General features: G+C 41.7%; 1 protein-coding gene across 1 annotated transcript in view; it reads left to right on the forward strand.

Annotated features, from left to right (window-relative positions):
* Positions 1-18,856, forward strand: part of LOC110546072 (alpha-2-macroglobulin) — a 46,172-nt gene that overhangs the window by 17,154 nt on the left and 10,162 nt on the right. The window contains exons 16-28 of the mRNA XM_021632650.2: positions 1,251-1,418; positions 1,827-1,905; positions 3,146-3,272; positions 6,145-6,373; positions 7,102-7,228; positions 7,708-7,829; positions 8,280-8,331; positions 13,345-13,428; positions 14,049-14,225; positions 14,545-14,632; positions 15,425-15,581; positions 15,879-15,953; positions 17,465-17,645. Of these exons, the coding sequence (XP_021488325.1) occupies positions 1,251-1,418; positions 1,827-1,905; positions 3,146-3,272; positions 6,145-6,373; positions 7,102-7,228; positions 7,708-7,829; positions 8,280-8,331; positions 13,345-13,428; positions 14,049-14,225; positions 14,545-14,632; positions 15,425-15,581; positions 15,879-15,953; positions 17,465-17,645 (1,666 nt within the window). The remainder of the gene's footprint in view (positions 1-1,250; positions 1,419-1,826; positions 1,906-3,145; positions 3,273-6,144; positions 6,374-7,101; positions 7,229-7,707; positions 7,830-8,279; positions 8,332-13,344; positions 13,429-14,048; positions 14,226-14,544; positions 14,633-15,424; positions 15,582-15,878; positions 15,954-17,464; positions 17,646-18,856) is intronic.

Consider the following 18,856-nt stretch of genomic DNA (forward strand, 5'->3'; position numbering starts at 1 on the left):
CTCAGGTCCTCAAGCTGGCATGGTAGACATACCTGCTGAACCATCTTACCAGTGCATACTGCTTGGCCTTTACAAGTGATATTTTTAATAGATATGCTAAAACTGTACATTGAAAGGACATACTAAGAACATCTCAATAAGGAGAAAAATAGCATTGTTTCCTGTGTGTGTGTGTGTGTGTGTGTGTGTGTATGCGATTTTTGTACTTGTCAGAGCTTTAAAATGATGGTAACTCTGATGGACACAGAGAATAGACAGTCTAGTAATGCTATAATTGTAAAAAAGGAGCATTCAGGCATTTGGGACAGGACGTGTTCCTCTCAATTCTTTGTTAGTCTTTTACTAATAGAACAATTTCGCCTGGTAGTGTAAGACATTCAGCGAACACGTCCTTAACAACGACTGTGTTCTTGGAGCTGTCCTAGGTGCTGGGGAGCTAGATCTATGGAAAGTCAGATATTTGTGTCTTATAAATTTACATTTTTGTAGCCGGGCATGGTGGCACAGCCCTGTAATCCCAGTGCTTGGGGAGACAGAGGCAGGCAGATCTCTGTGAGTTCAAGGCCAGCCTGGTCTACAAAGTGAGTCCAGGACAGCCAGGGCTACACAGAGAAACACTTTTGAAAAACAAACAAAACCTTACATTTTTGTAATTGAAATGATAATAATGTGTTTTGGAGACAAGAAGGCAGAGAGGAAGATTGCCGGGGAGGAGCTGAGGAGGAGTCGCTTCTGCTCCCGGCCCTGTCTTTTCAGGCCAGGATCTCTTCCTTGTGAATGCACCTCTATGCACCTTGTCAGCACTTTATGTCTGTTTTACTCCTCTCCCCTAAATGGGTTTGAAAGTATCATGCCAAGTTCAGAGTTCAGCTCTTAGGGACTGTAGGATGACCTGGAGCATTTTGTCTCTGGAAGTGCTTTTTCCTCTCACGTGGAAGCTGTTCACAGCACTTGTTCTCTTGGGGAACCTGTGCCTTTTGCTCCCAGGCAGTGTCAGAACTACCACTCATTCCTTCCGCTCAAAACACTGTATCGCCCATGGCACAACTCAATTCCAGTTCCTAGGTTGTGAAGCTCTGCTTCCATTTTGGTATTGAGTATAGGGTTTGCTGCCGAATGCTGTAAACAGGTATTTTCCCGGCTGATTAAGTCGGAAGTACATTGGGTTTGGGTGCTGCTGCCCTCGGGCTTCTCCCTTGGTTACATAACAGAGAGCCACAGACGAGTTAACCCTTGTACCCTTTCTGCAGGTTTACAATCTGCTACCGGTGAAGGACCTCACTGGCTTCCCCCAGGGTGCTGACCAGCGGGAAGAAGACCCTAGAGGCTGTATCAAGCAATACGACATCTACATCAATGGGATACTCTACTCCCTGGTGGAGAACACCAGTGAAGAGGACGTGTACGGCCTCCTGGAGGTAAGCATCTTCTCTTGGAGACAGGTGTTGTGAAAGTTCTCAAAGCACCCTGTGTGGAATACAGGTGTCGGTGCCTCCTCAACACCATTGAAACCAACAGAGTAAAGGGATCAACTACCTTCTCCGAGGTCACCAGCAGAAACAGATACGCGAAGCGCAGAGGAATCAGGGCCAGGCATTTTGATTAATGATTAATGGCGTTTTCTTTCCATTGAAGGTCATTGCTTTGCAATATTTATAGGTGTTATGTATACAATTATTGCTGTTGGGTGATTTTAAGGGGCAAAATGACCTTCACGCCGCAAGCCTGCTGTCATTCCTGCTTCAGGTGCAAACACAGAAAGTTTAATTCAGACGGAAGGAGGTGTGAATGGAGAGGCACTAACTGGGCGGTCGTTTCCTTTGTAGGAAATGGGCTTAAAGGTTTTCACCAACTCAAAGATCCATAAACCCAAAGTCTGTGAACGGCTCGAACACACTCAAAGAGGTTAGTGCCCAAAAGTACGGAACCAAGTAAGACAACATTTTAAGCATAAAGTGTGACCAAGATTAACGAAAGACTTGAGGCAGAGACATCAAGGCTGTTGCAGTGTTCATGATGATGTAAGCTCAGAGCTGTTACGGGCACGCCTCCACCCAGTGTAAGCCTGCAGAGCACGGAAGGCAGGGTGTGAGCGGTGGCCTAGGAGAAGTGCAGGCCTGGGATAGGCACTGTGGAAAGGACGGACGGACTCTGAGGAGTCAGACCATCAGCCACCAAGAACCCGTGTCTGCCGGTAACGATGAGGGGGCTGAAAGGAAAGGGAAGGTTCCCTGCAGTCTAACTGTGTTAAAACACTCCCAAAGCAGGCAGGGCGGCGCTCTCAGCCGAGTGAAGAGCATCTTCAACGGCCCTAAAGCATCAGTGGATGCTCTTCACCGTCTTCAGCTGTGCAAGCCATTTCTCTGCCGAATCCTAGCAGGCAGCGCGAACTTAGTCTTAGGCCGTTGCTCACTGGTGGTTGCATGTGTTTAAGTATGGAGAAGAGAGAGAAAGAATCTAGGAAAACGTTCGGCGAGTAAATTCATTTTCTATGTGAAATGTACTACGGAGAGTCGGATATTCTTACTTCTAGATTGCATTGAGAATTACAGGGAACCTGTTGTCCCTGCCCGTCTGTCTACTGTCTGTCAGTATGTCTATTGGTGTCAAGTGGCTATCAGCACTTCAGGAACTGAAAGTGACAGTAAGGGAGAGCTGACTGACATTCTCACCCAGCCTTCAGTACATAGTCTTCTATCCCTGATTCCTCCACTGCTGTGAGCTGTTTCTCAAAACCACTGCTATATGTATTTTTCCTCTGCTACCATTGATGAACACGTCAGTGGCAACTTAGGCTACCATCCTCCTCCTCCCTCAACACCCTCCATCTCTCCATTTTCCACAGAGGGCAGTAGTTTCCTGGGATTCCCACAAAACCATCTCTTTTGCAAAAGTCCAAGAAGGCCACACTTCTTCCATTCTGTGCTTGGTATCTTCTTCCCCTGGTTTGGTTTGTTCTAATACCTCAGAGTTCAGCTGAAACGCCATTTCCTTCAAGAAGCCTTCCAGGTTGCCCATATGTCCTTTCCTTGACTCCCATCGCACCTTCCCAATCTGTCTACGGCAGCTCTTTGGTAGCACAATGTCTCATGAACTCTTATCCATATCTGTATTCACCACCCCTGTCTTCTCTCATCTACAGTAGGACCAGCTGCGTACCATCTCGTAGGCCAAAACCTCATGAATGATTTTCTAGTGGCTCCAGAGTCTCCCAAGGAGACTAAACGGACCTACTTCCCTGAGTCGTGGATCTGGGACTTGGTGGTTGTGAAGTAAGTAACTCATTTTTATATAAGATGTAGAAATGTAGATTCATCACAGTTTTAAACTCCAGTGAGTTTTCCCTTTTTAATGTCTTTATTTAGTATTGCACAGCACGGTGTTTTAGTTTTACTGGGAAAACATAAGTAAGGTGAGAAAAGTAGAAGTCCCCTAGGCTAAACTGATTTCTAATTCTTCATTCCACTGTAAGTGAGATTGTTGTCTTATTGCTTTTTCAGATAGCTTGTTGCTGGTCTAGACATGCAAACATACTTTCGATTTTGCATCTAGCAGCATCGCTGAGCTTATTAGTTCTAACAGGTTTTGTGTGTTTGTTGGTTGGTTGGTTTCTTTTAATGAACTTGTGAGATTCTCTTCACTTGGGATGAGACAGTTGATAAACAGGGGTAATTGGTTATTTCCAACTTGGGTACTCTTGACTTCTTTTTCCAATCCAATTATTCTTGAAAGTATTTCTAGCACTCCATTGAGAGTGGGGACCTTTATCTTATGCTGGATCTTACAGGCAGAGGTTCAGGGGTTTCTCTACTGGGTATAATGTTAGGAGGATTTCATGAGCAGTTTGCATTATGTAGAGAAATTGTCCTTCTATACCTACTTCACTGAGAGTTCGTGTCATGGAAAGATGCTGACTTTTTTTTTTTTTAATCTATAATCATATGAGTTTTACCTTCTAGTCAGCTAATGTGGTATGTCACGTTGGTTGCACTGTTTTGCATCTAGTGGTCACTGTAGCATCCGTTGAATGTCCTATTGGATTCAGTAGCTGTTATTCTCTTAAGAAGTATGATATTGGGTCATAGTTTGATTTTCTTCTGAGCTTCTCATCTGACTTTGATACCTGAGCAAGGCTGGCCTCTACTTCCATTTTGGGATGTCTTTGAGAGGTTAATGTTGAGTCTTCCTCAAATTAGGGCAATCGGTGAATGAAGCGATCTAGTCAGAAAAGATACACAGAGCAATTTTGTGCCTTTCAAAGTAAGTGTTGTTTCTTGACCCAGCACGTGCTCTGCCCTGGAGAGTATCCCATATGTGCCCGATAGGAGTCTGTATTCTGATATTTTCTGTATGCATCTGTTTGGTTGTTTTTTGAGTTTATCATTTCTTCATGGGATTTGTCTGCACATTCTAAAGCAGCGGTTACAGCCTTCCTAACTCTGTGACCCTTCAGTAGAGTTCCTTGTGTTGTGGTGACCTCCCAACTATAAAATTATTTTCTTTGCTACTTCATAACTGTAATAATTGCTACTGTTATGAATCATAATGTAAATATCTGTGTTTTCTGATGGTCTTAGGTGACCTCTGTGAAGGAAGGGGTCATTCAACCCCCTAAGGGGCCACGGCCCACAGGTTGAGAACCACGGTTGCAGATGATTCTCAGATCTTTGTGTTTGTTTGCACGACCTTATTTGTCATTGTGGTCACCAGGAGCTTGGGGTTTACCAAGATCTGTCAGTGCCTTGAGATAGAGGAGGTGGAAGCTGATTCGCTGAGGCAGGGGGGTGGAAATCATTTGCATCTCAGATGTTTGTTCCAATCCCTTCATTTCTCTTGGAGAGTCCAGGAGCTGGGTTCACACTGCAGAGCTGAGGAGAGGAAACACTCTTCCTCATAGTGCACATATCTCTCTTCATCCTGTCAGTCCCTGTCCCCAGGGTCCAAGCAAGTATCTTGTCGTCCTTTCACTTCCAGAGACAGGGAAGCTGTTGGACACTTTGATCTGTCTCTGGAGCCATCCGGTAGAAGGGGCAGTATGAAAGGCCCATGCAGACGGTCATGTTCCCAGAGGACCACGAACTCATTAAAGGCCCGATCCCCTGGGGAAAGCAGTGTCACTGAGTGCCCAGTCAAACGTATTTCAGGACAAAACTAGGAGCTGAATTCTTTCGTTCTTTCTCTTTGTGCTGAGCCCTGGGAGATAGCCACTCACACCCATTGCACATTTTCTCTTTGTTTTCCCTGGTGTCAGGGATCTTGAGAATTGGAGCAAACCACTCGTTCCCCAAGATGGGTGATTTAGTAGGCAGGCCAACCCCTGGGAAGAACTGCAAAAGCTAAGATGCTTCATGCATTCACAAATCCCTCCCAAGGGGAAGCCAGAAGATGGTTTTGTCACTGAAGGAAAAACCTGGAGTGAAATCGCGGGAAACGTTTACCTTTCTCTTGAGGCTCCCAGCAGTGTGCTGCGTGACAGCCCCTTCTCTACTGTGGCCTGGCGAGGAGAGCATTTCCCAGAGAACAAGGACAGCAAACCCCTTCTAGGAGAAACCGAAAACTCTTATCTGATTTTTCCAATTTGAAATCGCATCTCTGTTTTCAGGAGACATTACCATGTTACCTCTATCTTTTGAGTCAGAAGTAAAATCCCTTGGAAAAGTTTTAATTATAAAGATTCTAGAAGGTGGCCTATGGACCAAATGAAAGCAAGCATCATACGTATTAATTAAAGATCTGATTCTCTACTGATAAGCAAGCGTAGGTTGAGCTTGAAATAATTCCGGCCGAATAGACGCAGTAGGAGCAGAAGGAATAGCTATAAACCCATCATAGCGGGGCTGTATTTCATAATAGACATTGAGAACAGTATCAGTACATGAGCAATACATGCACCACTGATAGCCATGCTTTTCTATAAGGCGTTTAGCTCTCATAATCAGGAGAGGATTCTGTCATGGACTTAACTGAAAACAGAAGAAAAGCCTACCATTTCCCCACTGGAGGTCTTAGCTTTTCTCTTCAATTACTGATATTTCTACTGAGTGCATTTAACTTAGGACCACAGACTCATCTCTAGGGCTCTCCTCCTCAAGGGGACATACTTAGCAGCTGACTTTCCTTTACTTCATGCCCCATCCCCTACAGCTCCTCAGGAGTGGCTGAAATGGAAGTGACAGTCCCTGACACCATCACTGAGTGGAAGGCCGGGGCCTTCTGCCTGTCCAATGACACTGGACTTGGGCTCTCTCCTGTGGTTTCTCTCCAAGTCTTCCAGACCTTCTTTGTGAAGCTCACGATGCCCTACTCTGTGATCCGAGGAGAAGCCTTCACGCTCAAGGCCACTGTGCTGAACTACCTCGAAATGTGCATCCGGGTAGAGATTTGTTTCCTCAACTGAGCACAAGCAAATTAAAAGTCACATTCTTAGAAACATACACACACACACACACACACACACACACACACACACACAAAAAGTCAAACCCACTCCTTGTCTACAAATATGGTCAGCAGAGAAAGAAACTATCACACATGTATTCATATGTTATAAAAATGGATAGCTCTTAAGAATCAACCTACAAAGACAAGTTTCTGACATCGATCAAAGTCCTTTAAAGTTAGGTCGGCTGTGCAATAGAAAGATTTCTTGTATGAGCAAGCAGCAACTTTCCCCACATCCTGTTTGAGAGTTTGTAGATCCAGCTTCTACATTTTTACCTACTTACTTTTTCTTAGTGCATTCATTATACGTAGCTTTATTTTTAAAAAGCTATGCCTATTTGTTTATGTGCGTATTTGTTCGTGCCCATCTCATCCTGGTCAAAACCATAACTCTTTATAAATGTTGTGGACTGACTGACCCTTCCGGGTCGTGGAAGGAGCGCTCATCCAGGCTCCAACATTATCTTTTTTTCTTGAGAGACCAAGCAACCTTCCAAATGTTGAGGTTTACCTGTGAGGTACTAGCAAACGGAACACACAGCAATGGGTCTTGATTTGTCCTGTTGATGTTAGGCAACTGGAAACCTACCATCTCCAAGCAGACTTCAGTTTACGCCTGCTCTCCTTCTGCCTTTAATCTTGCTTCTTGTGTGGTTCCAGGTTGCTGTGGAACTAAAGGCCTCTCCCTATTTCATCGCTGTCCCGATGGAGAAGGAACAAAAGTCTTACTGCATCTGTATGGATGAGCAGTATACAGTGTCCTGGGCAGTAACCCCCAATTTGTTAGGTGAGCAGTAGAGTCCTAGAGGATCAGGGGTCCCAGCTGGACCCTTCTAAACAGTGTCCTCTCCCCAGGCAAAGGCCCTCAGGAGGGGGGATTGTTTTTCTTTGATTTCTATCCCAGAATGCCAAGCACTGTCAGGTGCACTGGTGCACATCTGCAGTCCAGCACTTAGAAGGCTGAGACAGATCAATCATGAGTTCAAGGCCAGTCGTACCCGCAGAATTTGGGCCCCATTTCAAATAAAACCCCCTCCCAGCCACAACTGAAGAATCCCCTTCTTGTAAGACAAGGGTCTAAGGAAACCTCGCTTTCTCACCTCCACCTCTGGGGTCACAGACCTCTCTAGTGGCTGTTGCTTCCATTTCTGCTTTGCATTTTTACGAATCTAAAAACCCGTAAATTCTGAGTTTGGAATCGGGGAGGGAGAGGAAGTGTACTCATTTCTACTTGGCTTTTTCTTTTTCTTTTCTTTTTCCTACCAGGACAAGTAAATTTCTCTGTGAGTGCACAGGCTCTCAACTCTCAGGAGGTCTGTGGGAATGAGGTGCCAGTGGTCCCTGAATATGGAAAGAAAGATTTGGTCATCAGGTCGCTGTTGGTTGAAGTAAGTAACCCTTCCTACCTGACAGGACACACTGAGTCACAGAAAAGTGAGTTCAGTTAGGGATCTAATTAGTTTTAGGATTTCACCTCTTCTAATGTTCAGTAATGCACAGCCCACAATATGATGCCCAATAACATAAGTATGTAGGGACTCTTATAACCATAGTAACGTGTATGTTTCACCAATGTTTCATCTATCCTCTATCTACTATCTATCTGTCATCGTCCTTTCTATCCTGTCCCTATTGCTACTTATCTTTATTAATCTTCACTCGTTTCCTTTTCTGTCAATCCATCTTGTTCATATGCTTAAAAATTAATAGAAATTTATTGATATGGTGCATCAAATTCGCCTCTTCACTATGTACTACTCTGTGGTCCCCAAATCAGCAACTCACGTATTCCGAAGGTCAGTGTGTTTCGTCCTAACTTTTCTTTCTTTTACCTAAAGCCTGAAGGTCTAGAGAACGAAGTGACAGTCAGCAGGCTGCTTTGTCCATGGGGTAAGCTTCAACAATTAGAGTGGGATTCACTTTGACTAAGGAATCATATAACATTTGAAGTTCAAAGATTGCTTATATGTTCCCTGTGGGATGAAACCTGAAGTGTCATCAACACATGTGACAAGTTAAAAATCAGTTCCTAAACAGACCAAGGTATGGTGGTGAATGCTGATAATCCTAGCACTTGGGATGCTGAGGCAGGGGGATCAAAAACAAGCCACCAATCACAACAAAAAGAGGTTTCTTGGAGTCAGATGCACTACTGTTGTGTCACGAGGTCACAAGAGGTTTCTTTTTAAGACAAGAATCTAACTCCTTTTGTGTTCAGACTAATAACTGGTTCTCTGGGTATCAATTTTTAAAGAGACTCTCCTTTTCTCACTGTATCCTTCTCTCTTCATTGACAATTAATTGTCTGTATATGTATGGGTTCATTTCTATGATCCCTATGCTTTTACAATGGTCTCCCTGTGTGTATTTTAATGTAAATATCATGTAATTTTAATTATGTCCATTTTGTAACATACTTAGATATAGTGTAATGCCTCCAGTTCTGTTCTTTTTGCTCTTGATTACCTTTGCTAAGGTAATCAAGATTTTTATGCTTCCAAATCTATTTTAGGGTTGCTTTTTCAGTTTCTGTGAAAAATGATCATGAAATTTGGAAAAAGCTGTGTTAAATCTATGGATTGACTTGGGTCATGCAAACATTTTTGCAATATTTTTCCAATCAATGAGCATGGGATATCTTTCCATTTATCTGTTTCCTTTTTCATTTCTTTCAATACATCATACTTCTCATCATCTCTCTTTTTCTTTTAAATCTCTTGTAAGTCTTAGTTAAATTCATTCTGCACATTTCCCCCCAAAGATTGATGTTTAGATTTCTTATAGGTCTTGAGATCTATTTTTATCTTATGAGGGTTTTGCCTGCATGTGTGTCTGTGCCCTTTGTGCATGCATGGTGCTCTTGGAGGCAAGAAGAGGGCACTGGACCACCTGAGACTGGGTTATAGATGGTTTTGAGCCACCATGTGGGTGCTGGGGATCAAACCCAGGTCATCTGGAAGAACCGCCAGTGTTCTTAACCGAGCCATTTCTCCAACCGCTGTTTCAATTTCCTTTTCAGGTGGTTCATTGTTAACAGGGCGGCACTGCTGATTTTGTGTGCTGGTCTTGTGCCTTGAAGCTTTATGGTCATTTACCGCTTCTAATGGCTTTCCAGTGGAGGTTTGGACTTTCCAGTGGTCATGGCAGAGAGGTGGTCTCACTTCTCCCAATGTGCTTTGGATGGTTTTCTGTCTTATTCTTGTCTGACTGCTCTTGGCAATGCTATCACAGAAATTATTTGGAAGTATTCCGTCTTCAATGTTTTTGGAAGACTCGGAAAGATTGGTGTCATTTCTTCTTTCGATAGTTGGTTCACTTCAATAGTGTAGCGCTATTGGTGGAAGTGAAAAAGTAGGTGTCCCTGTTGAGCTCCAGATCACAGACGAAAAGCTTTCAAAAATCTCACTGTTGAGTAAAGCTTCCCTTATTGTGTTAAGGTATATTACTCTACACCTAATTTGGTGAGGGTTTGTTGTTTTTTTGTTGTTGTTGTTGTTTTTTTTTGTTTTTTCTCCAGAAAGAATTTTGATTTTCGTTAAAATCTTTTTCTCCATGTAATGAAATGGTGGTGATTTAATTACTCGTTCTGTCACTGTGGCCTATAACATTGACGGGGCTGTGCTGAACAACACTTGTATTCAAGGGGTCAATGCCGCTGGATCACGGCATGTGTTCCTTTAAGTGTGACACTGGATTTAGCTTGCTGGCACATTGCTGGTTACTGTTATCCCTGTGGTCCTAAAGTTATTTGCCTGCATTGTTCTTTTCTTATAATACCTTTGCCAGGAAAGGCTGATCTCACAAAAGTTATTTGAAAGTATTTGTTCTTTAATGGCCTTGGAAGGGTTGGAAAGATTGATGTTATTTTGCTTTAATAGATTGTTTATTGAATCTAACAGCATCGTCACCAGGTTCTCGACCAGGCATCTTAACATTCTTAATGCTGTGATCCTTTAATAAAGTTCTTCCTGTTGTGGCGGCCCCCAACCATACAATCATTTTTGCTGCTACTTCCTAACTGTAATTTTGCTGTTACTATGAATTGTAATGTAGAATACCTGATATGTGACCTGATATGTAAAAAGGTCACCCGATTCCCAAAGGGGTCACAATTCACAGGTTGAGATCCACTGTTCCAAACTGTTCTTTAGTGGAGATTTTAATACCCAGTCAGTATTCTGACTCATTTTTGATCTGTTTAGATATCCTATTTTTTTTTGATGAAATATTAGTTGGTTTCATATCTCTAGAATTGTACCCATTCCTTCTAAATTATATGATTCGTTGCTGTATAATTTTATTGTTTCTACCAGTTTGGGGTAGCTTGCCTTGTTCTAGTTGCTGATGAGGTCTGTTAATCATTGACTTGAGCTCTAAATTCTGCCTGGGTGTGGCCACTTTCTGCTACACATTTTCTTCGCAGAACCTCTGCGTTGTCTGTGGCCTATAGGTTTCCAGTACTTTGTGTTTCCTCTTTCATTTGCCCCAAACTATTTTTAATTAGATCTCAACTTCTTCATCAGCAGTCTGGTTCTTTAGGTACTGTTGCATAATTTCCACATGTTCATGAATTTTCCAAGATTCTCTCTGATACTTCATGACGTACTTACAAAAAGTGATTCCATATTGTTTGATTCTGTGGCCAGACGCACGATCCGCTCAGAATAAAATTTTGTGTGCTTCAGAAGAATGGGTAGTCAGAAAGAGGTGTGTCTTTCCAGAACAGATCCCTAGAGTCCTCCTCCTGTGGCTACCTAGGCTCCTGCTGGTGGTTGTGTTTCCCTTCTGGTCTTCCCAACGGGAGCCCCTGGAATGATCTTTTTCAAAATGTCTTCAGTTTTGTTCATCCTTCTTCATACTCCCTACTCTACCCTAGCCTCTGGTCTCCATTCCAGTTCAACCCTTCCTATGCCATGATTTCCCTTTACATTTTGTGCAGTGCAATGTTATCTCCCCCTCTCTTGAAAGTCTCTCCTCATGGTCCCGTATTCATTTCCTGATTTTTGTGGCTATTCTAAATGAAACATATGTTAAGAAGAATCAAAGCTGACACCACAGAGAAGACAAAATATGTGTCCTGAAAAGTTGACTGTGTTGTAGCACCACATCGTTAGGTCTTGTTTTTATCCATTCACTTGTTCTCTGTCTTTACGTCAGAGACTAATCTTTTTATATTCGAGATGGTTACTGGCAGGCAAGGCTTTCTCCATATGTTATAGCCATTCCTGGTGCTGAAGATGCTTCATTTCTGCCACTCTTGATGTCTTCTTAGATTTGAACCAGATTTTCTTTCTAATGACCATAAGGCATACACTGAGCATCTTTCTTACAGCACTCTGTCTCAAGCCATCTTTTTCTGAACATGTGATGTACCTGTGACATTGCCCTCAGGGTTTCTCTGAGTTCAGACCATGGTGGGCTCCCTGGGAAGTAGCTCAGAATGCCAACTGGAGCGGATGACTCTCTCTGCTTGTCTTTTCCCCATGTACAAATGGTGGGATTGAGGAGCTCTCAACTGGGGAAAGCAGAGGTGGGATTAAAATGGCATCTTTTTCACCCTTCTAGTTTGGATTCTCTTCAGTTGTGAGCCTCCCCTGCTCCAGGTGTCTAAGACTTGTTTTTGTGTAATGAATTTCCAGAGATGCTCTAGTCCCTAAAGAGATGCTGGCTGAGCCTTGCGTGGGAAATAGTGGGGCTCAATATTTCCCATTTCATCATCTCTCTCTCTAGTCTTAGTCTTAGTAGAACACGTGCTTCCATCAGTATAAATCTCCAGATGTACGCCCCGAATCGTTATTACCCCCCTTGCTTACAATTTTGCAAGAAAACAAATATTCTAAGCAAAGATATTGCTTAAATATGTGTGCCAAAGTTTTGTATTAAAAAATTTTGTGATGCTTGTCTTGATTCATCGCAAGTGGAGTTGAATTTTGTTATTGTTTGTTTGTGGCCTGTTTATAAAACATAATGGCCTGTTTGTGGCCGTTATGTCACTTGACTACATGTGTTTGAGTATTTTGTCTCTTTTGACCTGAGCTGAGTGACACTGACTATTTAATGAACACATTGGGTTTTCTTTCAACCTTACCTATGACATCTTCTGAGTACTTATGTAACTCATCATTAATTTTAAGAGAAAGATGATAAATGCAGTTCTTTCATTTTCCTCTTCATGTATTCCACTCAAGATTAAAATAGCAGCATATATTTATTCATCAATTATTATTTTATTTTAAGCAATCCAAAATATTTTCTTCTACTTGCTTATTTTTAATCTTTGCTTAGAGTATCTATTTTCTTGAAAAAAATATTGATATTAGCTTTCTGAAAAGGGTACATAGGAAAATATTTCCCATTTTATCTTTATATATCATGATTATTTTATTTTTAGTGAGTTGGGTACCACTCACCCTCTCACTCCAATTTTTGAGGTCGTATCTGAAAGAAAGAATATGATGTTGTAGAATGTAGGAGCTTTTAGAGAGTTTTTTCTTGACTATTTATACACTTGAATATTTGTTGGATTTTTCACCTTTCATGATTCTGGAGAGAGAAACCACGAGGGTGAATGCTAAAATAAGTCCTCTTGTCCTAAGCATACAGTGCAGGCTGTGGGGTGACTGCCACAGAACCTCAGTGAGAGTCAGCTCCAGACTCTCCCTGACTCCTCACCTTCTTTAGAAATATCAAGGGAGCATGGATGGTTTGGGATGAAATTCTGAAAACCCCAGACTCCCAGTAGCCCCTAAGGTCAGAACCAAAACCATCTTATTTTTGTAAAAGGAACAATTTTTCAGAGGAAGCTTGTGTTTAAGGTGCCATTCTAGTCTGTGGGCCATCGACGTGTCTAAAAGGCCTATCTCAGACTGGCCTTTCCTGTGGCTGACGTGCTTCTTGCCCTAGGTGCCGAGGTGTCTGAAGAGATATCGCTGAAGCTGCCACCAGGTGTGGTAGAGGACTCTCCTAGAGCCTCTGTCACAGTTTTGGGTGAGTTCACTCCTAGAGAACGTGAACATTAACTTTTGCTCTATTTTTTTTTGTTCATATGTGTGCGTGTGCTGTTTGTATTTACATTGCAAAAATTGTTTTGCTTTGTAATTTTTAATTAAAATATAATTATAACATTTCCCTCTTCTCTTTCTTCCTCTCCTATGTGTCCCCTCTTCACTCTCTCTTTAATCATTACCTATTTTTTTAACATTGTTGTTACATAGGCACACAGAGTCTTAAACATATCAACACAACTCCTCATTCCGTACAGTGTTACTTTTCTATAAATATTTATTCAAAACAAAAGAACAACAACAACAAAAATGTAGTATACACCTACAATCCCAACACCTGAGAGCCTGAGGCAGGAGGATAGAGTTTGTGGCCAGCCTAGGTTGAATAGCAAAACCTTGTCTTAAATACGTACATACATGCATGCATCATGCATATACAGATACATGGAATTGTACTTTTAACTTCTTTTCTTTGGACTACTGTTTCCAATAATCCTTCTTTCCTGTCAGCACCCTTTGTAAATTTACTCATTTTTAAAAAACATGGCTAATTACTCATTTTTTTTGCTATAATCTTACATTTCATTATCTTCCATTTCCTAGGAGATATTTTGGGTTCTGCCATGCAAAACATACAGGATCTCCTCAAGATGCCCTATGGCTGTGGAGAACAGAATATGGTTCTGTTTGCTCCTAATATCTATGTCCTGGATTATCTGAATGAAACGCAGCAACTGACTGAGGAGATCAAGACCAAGGCCATTGACTATCTCAATATGGGTGAGCACTGAATGAGGGACTGAAAGTTAAAAGCCTTGTTTCAGCTCTATTATTCAATAAGATGGAGTTATTTATCATCACTATTGAATTTTATTCCACTACTGCAATAGAAAACACTAGCATAGATTATTTCGTAAAAACTATCTACTCTTTAATTTCCAATGAAACATTATGAACTCAAAACATTATATATATGGACAAAAATTATATGTGGACAAAAATTAAGAAAAATTATAAGAGTTGTGAAACATTTTACTAATCTTTCTGGCTTTCACAGGTACCTAATCTGCCATATTGTTGCACTAACCTTCCATTACAGGTTACCAAAGACAATTAAACTACAAGCACCAGGATGGCTCCTACAGCACTTTTGGGGAAAAAGCTAGCAGGAATCATGGGAATACCTGGTAAGGGGAAGCCAATTTCTTGAACTCTCATTTTGAACCAGCTCTTTACATGCAGTACCCCTAGTTATGTCAATAGCAATTCTACCAAGACACATGTTTTTAGAACTAAATATTAGATGAATGTCCCAATATTAGCGAGTTAACAAGCAGAGAATCTTATATTAAAATATACGTATGTTAAATGTGTCCCCAAAAGCCATTCTGGTCATGTTATACCAACATATTCTTTTCTAAAATAACTCCCATAACCAAGAATTTTAAAGGGAGTATAGTGAACACATCACATGACTTCTAGATAAGCCATCAGGTTGTATTATCTTTCTTGGGTCATACTTACCTTCAAAGAGGATGAATTAATTTAGACATGAAAGAATGAAGGATGGAATGATGCAAAATCTTACTTTCGTATTAGTAAGTAAAAGTGAATTTCAAGTTACCTCATAGAACAGTTGGACACAGGAGAAAATTGTCATCTACATATAGCAAGGAACCCCTCAAGAGGAGGGCCAAGAACCATCCCATGCTCTTTTATTTTCAGATTGTATAAATCCTTTGCCTCAAAGAACTAACAAAAACAAGTGTCAGAAATATGTAGATTCTTTATTATGACTAAAGCAAATTCTAGGTCTAACGTACTTCTCTGGGAAACTAAAGGAGGGGACATCTCTAGTGCACACTGATCCCTGTTAGATGCTTCTTCAGCGTAAGGAAATGAAGCGCGAAGCATGTTGACATGAAGTGGTTCTGAAGCCATTGTAACAGCACATATAGAATTACTTTCACCTCACTCAGGCTCACAGCCTTTGTACTGAAGAGTTTTGCTCAAGCTCAAAAATACATCTTCATCCATGAAGCACACATCACCCAAGCCCTCATCTGGCTCTCCCAGCAGCAGCAGGACAATGGCTGTTTCAGGAGCTCCGGGTACCTGTTCAACAATGCCATGAAGGTCAGTCATTTCAGGGCTCGTTTTTATTTATCCATTATGAGAACTTCGAGGACACGAGTTATGAGTAGAAATTACTGAGAGATCCATTAAAGAACAATAGGATCTGGGCATCACCAAGAAAGAGAGGCTAGAGTTTGTACTGATTGTGAGGTAATCTCTGGAAGAAGGATATTAAAAAACAAAACAAAACAAAACAAAACAAAAAAACAGGCAAGTTCCACAACACAGCAGAATATGAATAGCTAGTTAATGGAATTCTCAGAACTCCTCAGATCTCTTCCTCTTGCCCATTTACAGGGAGGAGTTGAAAATGAAGTCACCTTGTCTGCCTATATCACCATGGCTCTCCTGGAGATGTCTCTCCCTGTTACGGTAGGTGCCTCCTCATTCCCTGTCAAAAGATGGTTCTGGATGACAAAACAAAAACAAAAAAACCTGTCCTGTTCTCTGAGACTGGGGTTTCCCTATGTGTCAGCTTTCCTTCTATGTGGTGCAATTGCCTCCCAGATCCATTTGCTCTATCACGGTAGAAAAGTTTACATTTTCTGAGGGAGGCATTTATGTTATTTCTCTCCTGTGACCATCGTCGCTCTTAAAGTTGTGGCTAATACCAGATTAGTGGTCAGTAGTAGATCACTTACTTTTCTACTTCTTGAGATTTTCATACATAGATCCAATGACACACCATCATATCTACCCCTCCCTATTTCCTCCCTCCAATTCCCTGCCATTTCCTCAAGTCACCCCTTCCCAACTTCAGGCCTTTTTTGAAAAAGATGACCCATTATGTCCAGTTAGTGCTGACCATATGTTTGTTGGTGTGGGGGCCATCTACTGAAACATTGGGCTCTGACCAGTGACTGCCCTCTTGAAATTAAAAAAAAAATCCTTTCTCCCTCTAGAAACTACTGAGTGACAAGAGAGCCTCAGTAGGGGAGGGGGTGGAACATCTAGGCCAGAATTTTGGCTGGCTTGACCAAGTGTCTTGTGCAGGTAGACCTAGCTACTGCAAGCTCATGAGTATGTTAGCCATGCCATATTCAGAAGGTAACACGTCACACACTTCTCCCCTGTCCTGTGGCTTTCATATTCTTCCTGCCTCGTCTTTGATGTTTCTTGGGTCTTGGTTAGGCGCTGTTTCTTCTATGCATAAGAATAAGTTGGAAATCCAGTTAGACCAGCACCATTTGTTGAAGATGCTGTGTTTTTTCCATTGTATGGTTTTGGCTTTGTCAAAAATCAAGTATCCATAGGTGTGTGGGTTTATTTCTGGGTCTTCAATTTGATTCCACTGATCCATCATTCTGTTTCTATTTCAGTACCATGCGGTTTTTATTACTATTGCTCTGTAGTACAGCTTGAGGTCAGTGATGGAGATACCTCCAGATGATCACTTCATGTATATAACCTAGAACCCCTGCTCAGATGTAACCCATGGCAGCTTAGTATACAAGTAGGTTCCCTAGTAAGGGGAACAGGGACTGTCTCTGACATGAACTCATTGGCTAGCTCTTTGGCTGCCTCCCCTGGATGGGGGAACAGCCTTGCCAGGCCACAGAGGAGGACAATGCACCAGTTTGGATGAGACTGGATAAGCTAGGGTCAGATGGAAGGGAAGGAGGACCTCCTGTATCCATGGACTTGGAGAAGGGCATAGGAGGAGATGAGGGAGGGAGGATAAGGTTGGGAGGAGAGGAGGGAGGGGGCTACAGCTGGGATACAAAGTCAAGAAACTGTAATTAATATAAAAAATAAAAATTAAAAAAGAATGAATTGGAGAAACATCTTTATCTCTGGTGCCATGTTCTACTCTGTGTGCTCACCTGGGAACATCAGTAGCGCCTTTGTTCACATAGCTGTTTCCTTTCTGCTCCCCTTCACAGCATCCTGTTGTTCGTAATGCCCTCTTTTGCCTGGACACAGCCTGGAAGTCAACAAGGAAAGGAGCTCATGGCAGCCATGTTTACACTAAGGCACTATTGGCCTATGCTTTTGCCCTTGCTGGTGACAAAGACACGAAAAGGGAGATACTGAAATCACTTGATGAGGAAGCTGTGAAAAAAGGTAAGAACACATCTGAGGTCCTTCTGCCAGCATCCTGTGCATAAAAGTAAGTAAGTAGATAAATAAATAATTCAGAGCTTTCCTAGCCTGCCTTTTGTGATCCCCGTCCTTTTTGCTACCACCACCTGTCATCCAGCTCTCTAGGTATCTATCTGTTCTGGCAAGCCACCCAGTAAGTGGTGGTTCTGTTCCTTCATCTGAAAACAAGGATAATGTTTGCCCCATGGTGTTGTCCCCTTGAATGAATAATAAATGTAAGCATTTAGTGGAGTCTGTGGCATGTGGTCAGTGTTACAAAAGGCGTAGCTGTCATTCCTTCTAAGACGTCAGTTCCTAGTCTATCCCCGACCCTTACGTGGTGACCTCATGAAAAAGTTTGGGTGTTTCATTTCATTACACAAATCGGTCAGGTTGACCAATCTCTTTATTTTCTGACACTATTTTTGCATATCTCACAGTCTATATGACAAGTTAAAGAAATAGAAAATACAATGCACATCTCTAATAAAGTAGACCTTATCTGTCTTCTGTGATAGTGTCATTAAATGTTCCCAATATAATGAGAAATATTGTACATGATGCAAAAGGCGTAAAGGATAATTAGAAAATACCTGAGCAACTCATTCCTAATATAAGAAATAAAGAATTCACAATGCATAAAAAATCCCATGTTTTATTTATACCTTCAGAAGTTAACGTTATCTTAAATTCATTATCACAATTTTATTTATATGTATATATGCAGTATATACCTATACATCTGTTGTGTATGTCTTCATAAATATTTTTAATTTTATAAAGTTTCTACCTTTACATATATAGTATCATACTTGTTGGTACTTCAAGTTCTTTTCCTTCTGATTTTTAGGTTTAAGACTATGCAAATAAGTCTCCCTAGCAGTGTCTGTAACTTTGGTTTACTAATTTTCATGCTCTGTTTTTATTTCTGAGACAAAGTCTTTCCAGGTAGCCTAAGTTAGCCTTAAACTCACAATTCCTCTGCCCCTGCCTCAGCCTCCCAACTCCTGGAATGACAGATATGTTCCACTACATCAACCTTCCTGTTGTTTGCTGACACATCAGTTCCACAATGGATGCCCAGGTGCCTGTCTCTCTGTGCACGTGCCAACTTCTCCAAGTAACACTGCTAAAAGTGTAATGACTCACTATAGTCCAGACACTTCTTTTCTGAATATTGTCAAATTGATTCC

Source organism: Meriones unguiculatus, chromosome 5, assembly GCF_030254825.1.
Source record: "Meriones unguiculatus strain TT.TT164.6M chromosome 5, Bangor_MerUng_6.1, whole genome shotgun sequence".
NCBI lineage: Eukaryota > Metazoa > Chordata > Mammalia > Rodentia > Muridae > Meriones > Meriones unguiculatus.